Source organism: Cucumis sativus, chromosome 3, assembly GCF_000004075.3.
Source record: "Cucumis sativus cultivar 9930 chromosome 3, Cucumber_9930_V3, whole genome shotgun sequence".
Lineage (NCBI taxonomy): Eukaryota > Viridiplantae > Streptophyta > Magnoliopsida > Cucurbitales > Cucurbitaceae > Cucumis > Cucumis sativus.
Genome location: NC_026657.2, coordinates 22,952,899 through 22,966,316, shown reverse-complemented (window position 1 = coordinate 22,966,316; position 13,418 = coordinate 22,952,899). Strand labels below are relative to the sequence as shown.

At 35.7% G+C, this 13,418-nt stretch overlaps 1 protein-coding gene across 1 annotated transcript; it reads right to left on the bottom strand.

Annotated features, from left to right (window-relative positions):
• Positions 1 to 228: 228 nt before the first annotated feature.
• LOC101216507 (chaperone protein ClpB3, chloroplastic) lies at positions 229 to 8,714 on the bottom strand. Its single transcript, XM_004147952.3, has 10 exons — positions 7,955 to 8,714; positions 7,446 to 7,664; positions 7,014 to 7,251; positions 6,333 to 6,528; positions 5,965 to 6,019; positions 2,758 to 2,908; positions 2,303 to 2,611; positions 1,925 to 2,190; positions 902 to 1,828; positions 229 to 814 (listed from the first exon to the last, which is right to left on the bottom strand). The coding sequence occupies exons 1-10, from the start codon at positions 8,180 to 8,182 to the stop codon at positions 482 to 484; spliced, it is 2,922 nt and encodes a 973-aa protein (XP_004148000.1). The 5' UTR covers positions 8,183 to 8,714; the 3' UTR covers positions 229 to 481.
• Between the last annotated feature and the right edge of the window lie 4,704 nt (positions 8,715 to 13,418).

Genomic DNA, 13,418 nt, shown 5'->3' with positions numbered 1-13,418 from the left:
CTCGTGTGGATGATTCTATCGTAATTCATAGTTCTATTTTTGTTTGTCACGAGGTTATTTAAGTTTATTCGAATATAATATCTAAGAGAAATTGGAAAGTAACGCAAGATTAACAATAAAATAAAATGAAAACAAAATAAATAAAATTAGCATAAATGGATAATCAGACAATTACTAATTAGCATTAGTAAACCAAATTAGTAAGATAGATCGATCATAATAAACGACTTACAAATGAAATTGAATTGAATTGCTTTTAATCACATTTAGTTACCCAACGAATATGTCACATTTCTATTATTATTTAATCCCCTAATGATAATTATTGGTTTTCAAAAGGTGGCCTTGTTTAACTTTGAAACCGAAGTATATAAACGTCGATTTCTTGAAGTGTATACGGAAAGGAAAGACTATAAACCTTGCTAGGGAAATTTACAAAGAAAGCTACCGATAAAATATGTAAATAGAAAAGTATCTGTTTTCATAGAACCTGAGCAGAAGCTTCTCTGTTGTCTGCATTTGGATTTTCACTAACTCTGTTCTCCACTCTTCTGAAAACAAGTTTTTGCTGAGGGAGTTGGCCGTTGGAGAATGCTGATACTTCCGTGTCTATTAAAATTGTGTCTTCATCTTTGAATTCTCCTTTCAATATGCCCTTCGCAATTTCGTTCTCCACATTCTGCTGTATCACACGCTTCACCGGCCTAGCCCCATAGTTCGGGTCATACCCAAGACTTCCAAGAAGTTGAATTGCTGCATCGCTCACCTCGATCTTCATCTTCTTGTCTGCAACTCTCTTTTGAACCCGTTGCAGCTGTACATGCAGGGAGATGTGGAATGATTATCGTGTAACACACAAGGAAAAAGGGAATGTAAGGCATTATCAATATGAAGAATTTACCTGTAACCGTACAATACTGCTGATTTGATCACGATCAAGAGGTTGGAAAACAATATATTCATCAACTCTGTTCATGAACTCGGGACGAAAAACCGATCTTGCAGCTTCCAGAACCCGTCGTTTTATGGTTTCGTATGTCGTTTCTGTTGTTTGTCCATCATCATCAGTGTTTAGAATATACTGTGAACCCACATTTGAAGTCATGATGATAACCGTGTTTGTAAAGCTCACAGTTCGACCTTGTGAGTCGGTTACTCGCCCGTCATCCAAAATCTGAAGGAACACATTGAACACATCAGAATGAGCCTTCTCTATCTCATCAAACAGAATGACTGCATAAGGCCTTCGGCGAACAGTCTCTGTCAACTGCCCCCCCTCCTCATAACCTACATACCCAGGTGGAGCTCCGATCAATCTTGAAACAGCGTGCTTTTCCATATATTCACTCATATCAATTCGCACAAGGGCTTCCTCTGTATTGAATAAATAGGAAGCAAGGGCCTTAGCTAGTTCTGTTTTCCCAACACCAGTTGGACCCATGAACATGAAACTAGCAATAGGACGGTTTGGATCAGAAAGACCAGCTCGTGATCTTTGAATAGCATCGGCAACAGATTTAACTGCAGGGTCCTGGCCGACAACACGTTTATGAAGTTCTTCCTCCAAATGTAGGAGCTTTTCCCTCTCGGATTGTTGAAGCTTAGATACAGGGATCCCAGTCCACTTGCTAACTATTTCAGCAATATCGCTTCCAGTTACTTCTTCTCTCAACATGGACTTTCCAGAATTCATATACTCATCTAGCTCCTTTTCTGCATCTGCAAGCTGCCGCTGCAATGAATTTAAGCTTCCGTACTTCAATTCAGCTGCTCGATTAAGATCATACTCCCTTTCAGCTTGCTGGATCTCCAAGTTTACCCTATCAATCTGCAACAATGAATGTAGAATTACTGAGCACATGAGAATCCAAAAAGAACAATTACACTTCTATAGAGTTACTGATACTTTCTTCAAACAACATACCTCCTCTTTGATTGACTGAAGACGAGTCATGACAGACTTTTCATGCTCCCATTGCTCTGTCAGCTGAGCTTGCTTCTCCTTTAAAAGAGACAACTCAGCTTCAAGGCGACTCAACCTATCTCTAGAAGCCCTGTCTGTATCATTTGTTAAAGAAAGTCTCTCCATCTCAAGCTTCAGCACTGCTCTATTGATCTCATCCAGGGCAGTAGGTTTCGAGGTAATTTCCATTTTCAGCTTGGCAGCAGCTTCATCAACAAGGTCAATGGCTGTATTTTGAAATAAATATTAGCAGCGATCATTCCACTAAACATTTTTCATGACAATATAACATGCTTGCTTACAACAATATAAAATTATTCCATTCCTCCTAAGGATTACCTTTGTCAGGTAGAAATCGTCCACTAATATATCGGTCTGAAAGAATTGCAGCTTCTACAAGGGCACTGTCGGATATGCGAACTCCATGATGCAACTCATATCTTTCGCGAAGCCCACGAAGGATAGAAATGGTATCTTCCACAGTTGGTTGATCAACATAAACCTGTTGGAATCGGCGCTCCAGTGCTGGATCCTTTTCAATGTACTTACGATACTCATCCAGTGTTGTGGCACCAATACACCGCAGCTCACCCCTACCAAGCATAGGCTTCAATAGATTGCCAGCGTCCATTGCACCGTTTGTAGCACCTAAAGGGACAACAGTTTTTTTAAGTTAAGAGAACAACCCAAAAGCTCATCTATTAAACTAGTTCCCACCATACTGGGGAAACACCATCAATACCCGAGACCCACAATAGCCTATAGCTTTCCAACTCCAAGTTCGTATAAACTACCTGCTCCAACTACAGTGTGAATTTCATCAATGAATAAGATAATCTGGCCATCTGATTCTGTAACTTCCTTCAGTACAGCCTTGAGCCTATCCTCAAATTCTCCACGATACTTTGCTCCAGCAATTAGAGCACCCATGTCAAGAGATATTAACTACAAGAAGAGAGCGAGTTATAAAGATTGAGGCAAACTGTGCCTAAGAGGAACAAAGCAATAGAACCCAAACTTATAGCAACATTAACCAAACTACACAATGAACCATCTGTGCTAAGTATTTGAACCCTCTCTATCCTAAGATCTTTCTCAGGCACTAAATCACTCACTAAAATATTGTCTTTCCTCTTCATTTCCCTTCCATTTATTTCATAACCTAATTCTATAACATGTTCCCAAACTAATTATTAATATACCCATCTAACATGTAAAATACCCTAGTAGCATTCCTAGATCTAAGAAGCACGAATGCCTTAGTTTGTTCATGTCTGACACGTGTCGAACATTTGTACACTCTGAAACTTGTTGGACCCATATCGGTCACAATAGTACACTAGATGTGTCAAACACTAGTTGTACAAAGTCAAAATAGGACCAATATTTAGTAGAAATGCATCAAACACTTCTTACATATATTAAATTAATACATATATGACAAAAATAATAAAGTCTAGAAGCAAAATAGATCAAACTAATCGCTCAAGCATATAAATGATAAATTCATTGACTATGAATTTTGTGCTTGTGTAAAAATGAAGTTTATTTTTAAAAATGTATGTTTTAATAAACACAGGGTCCTTTCTGTGTCCATATTCAACTTTCGTGTTGCCATGTCGATTTTGTGTTGTATCCATGTTTTGTGTTTGTATGATTGTATCCATCCTTCTTAGGGTCATTTTCCAACCCTTAAACACACCTTCCAATTTTCTTTTATATGCCGCAAAAGTAGGTTTGAATGATGACTACATGATGTGCAGTGGGAGAACTCGGTCCTCAGATGATGATGGATGGTAGTTTTGGCTAGTGACATGAGCTTGCCCGGTGCAGAAGGTCTCAGCATGTGCATTGGGTAAAACACAATGGCCACTACGGTTAGTTTCTTCACATGAGCCTACACCCATCTCGGATTGGGTCCCATATTTAAAACAAAGGACTGTTCAGCTTAAGACCCATCTTACAAAACCATCTGCTGCTTTACATAAAAAAGTGAGTCTCAACAAATTTCTCTGGCTTTTGTCACTTCGAAAACACATGGGCTTCAACAAATTTATTCAACCCCACCCCACCAAGTCTAAAACCCAACTTTATTCCAAAACCTTACTTCCTCTCACCATCCACGTGTCAAATAAAATACTCCATTCCCACAGGCACGCACCCAGTTCCTCATAACCTGTGCACTGGTGTCTTCACCAAATCTTCATCTCCATTTGCTAATGTGATTATCACCAGCCAAGACTTTCAGGCTTCATCTGCTACATTTCTTCTTCTATTTCCATTTTCTTCCAAACTTCCTATCCCTAGATCTCTGCCACCCTTTTCCAAACTTCAAACTTTGCATAGATGTTTATTCCACATTTTCATTTTCAGCCTCCAAATACATAATGATCAGTAATATTACCATGAAATCCCAACTTCAGCGCACTAAGTATCTTCCCTAAGCACTCATGCACGGTATGAAACTTCCAGTGGAACATTGATTGACGATCTCTCAATCAACGAATTCGCTGCTACTATTCTTTCACGCTTGAATCTGCTTTTTCCCATTCGTTCTCAGCTGAATCTGCTCCTTAGGGATTCATCTTTGATTGCATGTACAGCTGTTGTTGCAAGTAAATTAGTAATGGCCTCCGTCAGAGATTTCTCTTCTTTTTTCCATCACTCCTTGCAGTGTTTTTCTCATGTATTGGCTATCATTTCTTTGCATAAATTCAGCCTCCACTATTCTTTTCCCTTGTCCATTTGCATCCACCACTTAGTCATTGATAGGCCACAGATTACTAGAGTATACGTTCATAAGCGTGCGAAGGAGGGAGGAGGTAACACAAGTGTAATAATATAAATAATATGTAGAGACGAGTGTGTCGGCCCCATGTAATATTGTTAGTTAGATAGAAGGGGGGCTCAGGAATGAAGGTGAGGTATGTAAGCAGTTGAGGGGAGAGGGTAAGGATGTCTTTTTGCTCATTTTTGCTTGTAATTGTTCTCTGAATGAGATCCTGGAGAGGAAGGGAAGCTCTTGAGTTCCCCCTCTGTTAGTAAAATCAAGGATAAGGCCTATCAGTCGCCACCCCTTCCCCACCTAATGATCCTACAACCATTGAGAACGTCTCCACCTCTTCTCTTAATAGTGCCAATTGTCTTCTTGCTAACTTAGCAATATGGGAATTCATCATATAACCGCATTTTGATTGTTTCTCCACAATCTCCACCATTTTCTCTTCCAACAATGCAATTCTACGCTCCATCTTACCTACTGTTTTCCAAAATACTGCTCTGTACCAAAATGATAGAACCCAAATGTATCGTTCCAATTTTATCAGATGTCCCCGAAGGGGCAATAGAACCAAAATGTATAGAAAAATAAAATGATGTAAATGCTTCAAGAAAACTATGAGATTTTCTTTATTAGTTGACAAAAGAGAAGGCATGAAGCCTATTCATACACAGGACTGGTCAAATTAACTAACAGAAATAACAACCTGGACAGCTACTAATCAGCCACAAAAATAAAAATAAAAAACTTAAACATTGGCTTAACACTCCTAGAACGTTAAAGTTAAGATGTAATAATGAAAGACAAACCAAGTTTTCGAGGTACTAGGGACCTTACCCTATTGAAATCTCTCTCAAACTCTAAACCATTCGCTAAAATATTGCCAATCATCCTCGTTCCCTTTTCCTCTATTTCTAATCAAATTTTATTATTAAAAGAAAAAAAAAACTCCCTATCTAATTACAGATATACCCCTATAACAAAGAAATCTAGGGTTAGGACAATTAGGGTTTGCAATTCTGCCTTCCATCTCTACAAAAAACTAATCTACCCCTATAATATCCTCAAGAATACCCTAATATGATACCTATCACAAAGGTAATCACGAAGCCAAGAGAAAACCACCAGCATCCTTTCCCATCTAAAACAGCTATTTACTATGTGTGTGCATGTGTATGTGTATGTGTGAGGGAGAGAGGAAGAAAAAAGGTCATTTACTTACCCGCCTATTCATCAAAGCTTGAGGTACATCACCTTGAACAATTCTTTGTGCAAGCCTGTTAATATGAAATGAAAATAAATCATACAAATCCAGAAGCATATGCTGACAGGAAATTCTACACAAGCAACACAGCTTCCAATATACAATCTACAAGGAGATTAGAAGTCCAACAGAATTAAGGCTTGTGTTTCCTTTTGATACATGCTCAACTGGAAATCAAATTAATGCTAATGGTTACCCAAACAATATACCCACCCGAAGGATGAAATGCAAATACATAACTTCTAATCTACAAAAGTCAAACCAGGATTTCTTACGCCCTTATTTATTTAAAAGAAATTCTGTACAAGGTGAAACAATGCACTTACCCTTCTGAAATAGCAGTTTTTCCAACACCAGGTTCACCGATAAGCACAGGATTATTCTTTGTTCTTCTAGATAGAATCTGAATGCACCTTCTAATTTCATCATCTCTTCCAATTACAGGGTCAAGCTTACCTGATCTCGCCAATGCTGTCAGATCTTTTCCATATTTTTCAAGTGATTCATACTTGCCTTCAGGATCTGCAAGAAACCACTACCACTTTAAAACTATATACATTTTAAATCAGCGTATGCTCTTGACATGCCAACTGGTCGCCGAAAGGCACCTCGCACCATGGAACCTTTTATGAATGAGAAAAGGATATCCAATAGTATATCTTATCTAACTTCTCACTCGCATTCCAAAAGACAAAAAGAATAAGTATGCACTCACCAAGATTTATTTTTTTACAGGCTCAACTGGTATGCTAATTTCTGGTGAACAAAAGATCCCCCATTTCAATTAATCTTTCTTCAGTGATTATTTTAGTAAGCTAAAATAATCAATCCATTTTCCTATGTTTTCCTTATAGCATATTATTGAGGCTTGGTTTGCATGTAGACACAACACAACAAAAATTAAACATCAAGTTCAACAAACAACCAAGATATTTGGCATGCGCACAACAAGACCACATAAAAGTATTCAAAAGAAACTAAAAAGAGAGAGAGAAGGAAGGTGCAACCTTGGTCAATAACAGATTGGCGCCCCCTAATGGACTCAACTGCAGATTTCAAAGTTTGCAATGATATTTGAAAATCCTTAAACAATTGCTTCCCAAAGCGTTGATCATTAACGAACCCAAGAACCAAGTGCTCCACAGACACAAATGAGTCCCCATACTCTTTCTTGAATTCTCTGGCTCGCTGGATCAGTGCTTCCAAGTCACGTCCCAACATTGAACCAGCTGACTCGCCAAGGACCTAGAACAGTAAATTGAGATTCTTTAAAAATACCAACAACCTAAGCTCAAGATATTTTAGAATATAGCAACTAAAATCACATGAAAAATTCACAACCAAAAGTTAGAAGTTCACGTGTATACTCCAAGAGACCAAGACTAACATAGATATTAGATACTATAGGAATTAAGAGTTTGATACCACGATGCAATTACCTTTGGTTGGCGTTTGATGAATTTATCGGTAGCTTCCAACAGACGGGTATTGTCAACTCCAATCTTAGAAAATATCCTACGAGCCAGCCCATTCTTCTGCTCTAGTAGGGTCTTCATCAAATGCTCAGTCTCTACTATTTGATGCTTATTTTCCTTTGCTATTTCTGGTGAAGAAACAACAGCTTGCCAAGCCATTTCTGTAAATTCTTGCTGTGTAATCTGAAGTAAAACTAAACAGAATTAGTAAAGACTACAGGGTGCATCCCAACTACTCGTATAATGCATATACTGTATCAGTTTGCTATGAACAAAGCGAACTGTCAGTATTTCACGGCAACTAACGCGCTAAATAGACAACATCCACAAAACCAGTTCAGAAATGAGGCATCAGTACAAGTTCAAACCAATTAAACACCAGAAGAGGAAGTGACAAAGAATCAAATCGAATCACCACTAGAAATTATAAAAAAAAAATAATAATAATAAGTAAGGTAAAAAACTGAGCTGACCCTTCCATTTGAGGCGTCACAGCGAACAACAAGCCTCGAATTCCTCCCAAACCTCTGGCACCCAACATTTCTCTTCAACAGCAAGGGCGATTTAGGTTTCGCGGTGAGGGCAAGGGCAAGCGGCGACTTGAGAATGAGAGCGTTTGTAGTGGAAGAAATGGAAGAGGAAGAGGAATGTGAAGGAAAACGAATACCAATTGCATGAAACGGCGCAGTGGTGAAGGCCATTTCTAAAGATTAACCTCAACGACGAGAAGCGGTGCGTTGGCAGTGAAGTCCGTGGCAATAAATTTGAATTGAAGTGGAAGAGAAACAATCGCAATTGGTATTGTAGCTATGAGAATTTTGTTTCAGTTGATCATAGTGGTGAATGGGATTATTGGGGTATATGTAAGAAGAGAAGTGCAGAGCCAAGTTTGTTCGGGAAGTCTCGCGAAAACGTACTTGGACCCGAAGATTCATGAATTGAAAATATAACGCCTTTTATTGCCACAAAAATATATTATATGCATAATGCCTCTGCTTTGGAGAAAAAAAAAAAAGAAGAGGAAGATAATCAGATATATATTCTCAGCCTTCATTACGAGAATCCACCACGTGTCAAAGCAAAATGGATATGGTTGGAGCCTCGTATTGAAAAGGATTTTTCACATGAGAGTAATCTCAGGTACCGGCGAGCTTGGGGAGTGTCGAAACACTTGGGAGAAGAGGGGAAGAGAAGATGGAGATTGGGGAGTTTAAAACCAAGGTTGATGCTTCCATTCAGTACACCATGGAAAGAATGAGAATCCGAGTTGTCTTTCAACATTCTCAAGGGACACTAATGAAGGCTGTTGCAGAGGCCAAAGAGCTGACCATTGAGCTTATAGCAGCCCAACCTTACGACATTTTTGTTTGGGTTAAAAAGCGGTATATGTCATGGGGTGATCGAGAAGGATTCGAGATTCGATGCAATGAATTCTTGTTACGGAACTGTCCTATATTTTTCGTTAATGTAATACGGTAGTCCACGTTCTGGCTAATTTTCCTTCTAAGCATCGTGAGGGTGGAAGTTAGAATTGTAAATTCTTTACTTGGTTGCTTTTCGAGATTGAGCATGATGCTCATTTTTGTAACCCGATAGGTCTAAATTTGATAGACTTTTTATAACTTAATATTCTTGATACATCACTACTTATTCATTAAATCTTTAATTTTATAGAAAATAATTATTTAGACATCTCAACAAGTCCAATGCAATGAAAATTGCTTAATTTGGAGCTAAAACGAGCCAAAGCATGGAGAGTGGCAATTTTGCAATTTCTCATAAGTCAAGCGTTACCCAAACGGCAACAAAAGGGGGTAGCTACAAAGTTGGAGCAGCATTGCCGTGCCCGACTCAAAATTGTGATGCCCATGTCTATGAAGTCGAGCACCGCACGCCCGATCGTAGCACCATGATGTTAAGAACTGGCACACACGCCTTCCCTCTCTAGCCCAATCTCCTTTTGTAGTTTGAAAATTAGCACTTCATTTCTTGTTTTTACACAAACTTAGAGCCAAAATCTCTTTGTAAAATTCTTTCTACCAAATAAATAAATTTCTCTCAATTCTTCCTTAACAAATGACAACCTTCTTTGTTAATTTCTTTGGAGCTACTTTGAAATCAACCAGCAACTAAGGTACGTTCTTGGGAATGGATGTTATTGCTAATTTTTATTAAGAATGATCTTTTTGTTGCCTTTTTATTTGATTTTTGGTGGAATTCCTTTCATGCATTTGGTAAATAATTCATTATTATTGGCTTGATCACCCAATTGTGAATTGTTTTATGAATCTTTAGCATCTTATCTTATTGTCATGCATGTAGGTAATCTTGAGAAATGAGAGAAAAACAAACCTCTACCAACTCTATTACCCTTCTCAATTAGTTGTCATTCATGTAGGTAATCTCGATTCACTACTTTTTTTTCTCTGCCAAAGATGTGCGATATAATATTCATATCATATAATATTACCAAAGTGAACGTTGTTGGTTTTTTGGCCCTTAATCTCAAATTAATTTATTTTAATTATTCAATTAATTTATGTTTTGATGATAACAAATCTGATTTTTTTTATTGACAATTTTATTAATTTGAATAGACCATATCGTAGAGCTTGGAAAAATGATTCTAACGCCTCTTGAATCACCCAAATCGAAGTTCAAATGAAGAAAATATTGCTAAAAGAAGCTTAACGAAAAATACCCGAGATGGTGACGTGGCGACCAAGCATTCAATTTGAACCAATTAGAGAAAGCCACTTGGAGCAATGAAGGAGTAACAAATGTGGCTTTTTGTTATGTTTTATTGGCTTTTATAAAGAAAATGAATTTAAAAAAAAATGATTTTAATATTATTATTTTTCTTGTGTCTAACGGCTAGTTTTTTAAAAGATGAAGTTGCTTTATTGATTTCTTTTTAAACAAAGTATTTTGAAAAGACATATTATTATATTATTATTTGTATTGTGTCTAACGGCTAATTAAGTTTAAATCTCAACCATTCATTTTTCTTTTACTTATATCTAATGACCCAAATGATTTTGAATTTATCTTTCCTCTCTTTTTAAATACTTCACATTTACACAAGATCACAAAATCTTTACAATCCTCAAGCAAAAAGCCAACATTGTTATTCTCTCTAAAGCTTCCAATTTTTATTCTTTTCATCTTATTCTTGAGAGCTTCTTATTGTATTGTGAGGATTAAATTTGTGAGCTTCAAATTGTATACTCACTCTTTTAGAGAGTTTTCTTTTGTGTGATTTAAAAACTTCAACATATTGTAACGGTTGGATCCTAACCCGTGGAAAGGATCGGGTTTGCTCTTGAACCCGAAAAAGGAGCAAGAATCGGTTCGGCTCAAATCCGTGGAAAGAGTCCAAAGAAGATTTTCAATCAAAATCCCAAGAGGTGCTTGGGAAAGTGGATGTAGGTTGAGTTTAACCGAACCACTATAAAATTACGGTGTCTTCTTCTCTAACTCTTTTCTAATTATTTTTTAATTTAATTTTAGTTACATATTCTTATTGGTTGAGTTTGATTGCATACTTCCATTCATATCTTTTTATCAATCTTGTTATTTAACAAAGTTTACAAAGTTCTTTATTTAAATTTTAGAAAATATCTAATTAGTTGATTTTACTTTTTATTTGTCAAAAAGTTTATTTAAACCCTATTCACCCCCCTCTAGGGTTGCCATACCGATCCAACAAACGTAGCTTCTGTTAGCATGAGCCATAGAGCAAACTAGCATTAAATGAAGTTACTAAAAGTATTAACAGGAGTTGTTGATAAATTAGGTTATTCATCAAGAGTTAATGAAGAGGCAAGCACTTCAGGTCACTTTTGTCTTTCTCAACCGTTGAGAATGACTCGATGCAGTAGGAGGGTTGTATCACAACCTGATCATTATTAAGGATCCATTGTCCTATAAGCTGGCAAGAATGACGTAGACCAAGGACCTATGGGTCAAAGCCATGGACATATAAGGTGTAGATAGATTTGTAAGAGAAATAGAGATGCAACTGGTAAAGGCTTTTCAAGCTAGACTTGTAGCAAAATGTTCTACTCAAATAGAAGGGGTTGACTATGAGAAAGTTGCTACCACTACAAGAAAAAAGGCATCTCTTAATGCACAAAAGTGTCAACAGAAACCCCACAAAGAGTCGGCAAATTATCTGGAGATGCTTAAAGTAATTGTCGACAGAGTAGTTGGGAGAAATTCGTCAGAAGACAATCTACGGATGCCTAAAGTAGGTGTAACGACCAAACTTTCCTACTAAGTTGAAGTCATGGCCATTTAAATAAATGTAGATTTTTTTGAAATACAAGAAAATAATAAAATTAAAGGAGTTGCTTTAGATATTCGACTAAATTAAATAATCAAGTATATGAAGAGAGAATAAAATAAATAAATAAATAATTAAAATAACTACTTTGGGCTCCATATAATAAAATACTAAAAATATAATCATGGGTTCCGAAATAAAATTTTTAAAAATTGAATACTAAAAACATAAATAAAATAAGGAAGAAAACTGAACTATCTCCTATGGCGAACCACAATCACTTCTTGTCATTTGCCAGCTTACCTTTACCTTTACCTGTATAATTAAACATGTAAAAGAATGAGTATTAAATTTATACGCAGTAAGGGACCCACTATTAGTCGTGCTATGTGTTTGTTAACTAAAAATGTACCTTTTGAAAATTTATTGATCATGAAATACACATTCTTAAAAAGTCGTAGATTAAAAGGTTATATTTTGAAAACTCAACCATTAGACACACATAATATTATTCAAAATTTGAAGATTAAAAAAAAAAAGTGGTTTCCATGAGCTCCATTGTTGACATTATTAATACATCTTGAATATATTTTGTAGGTAAAAAATTCAACGACACATGTTTAGTTGATGAAATATAGGGCTCATCAAATTGTATCCAATCAATTAGTTCTATGCCTTTTAAAAATGGATAATTATAATTTAGGACTATTTTAAGAATAATAATTAAGGATATAGTGACATTTAAAAAATTGCAAATATAGCAAAACTATCGTTGTATTGTTGGCAGATTTGTATGATCTATTAATGATAGACCAATATTTACAACCTGACCTATCAATGATAGACTTCTATCATGGATAGAATTTGACAAATTTGGCTATATTTGCAATATTTTTAAAATATTGATATATACTTAATTATTTTTCATCTAACGGTTAAATTTGCAAATCCCTTTAAAATTTCTAGTTAGACTGTTTTAAAAGTAAATATTAAAATATTAATCGACAAAAAAGAAAAAATCTGACCGTTTTGACTTCGATTGTAAGTATCCTATCTTTTTTCATATTTTGTATAGCGAAATCCTTACAAAATAATGTAATAAGCACTCTAAAAAAAATATATAAAAAAAAAAGTGAAAGAAGTGAAAGAAGGAAAAAAAGTTAAATATTCTATTAGTTCTAAATTTATATTATTTAGAATGAATGAATGATAACTAATAATAGATTTTACAATAATATATATATATATATATATATATATATATATATATATATATTAATAGAAATCTATCACTTTGTATTGAAAACTACTTACAGACTTTTATTATGCATTTTAAAATTTCACCTCTAGTTGTTTTTAGTTGTTATAGTTGCTTTGGGGAAATAGATTGCATCATATTAATTTGAATTGTTTTGTTTAGTTATGGATACATCAGATGAGATGGGAGACAATAAAATAGGAGGAAGAAAGTGAGAAAATTGAGAAAGAAAAAGAAAAATATTTGTTTAAAATCCCTCTCTATATATATACAATGTTAGTTGTGTATTGTGAGTTTAATTGAATATTAATATAAAAATGTAATATCTATTAGTGTGATTGATGGCCATATAGCCACAGGTCTTTCTATTAATCATTCAACACTCATGTTATGT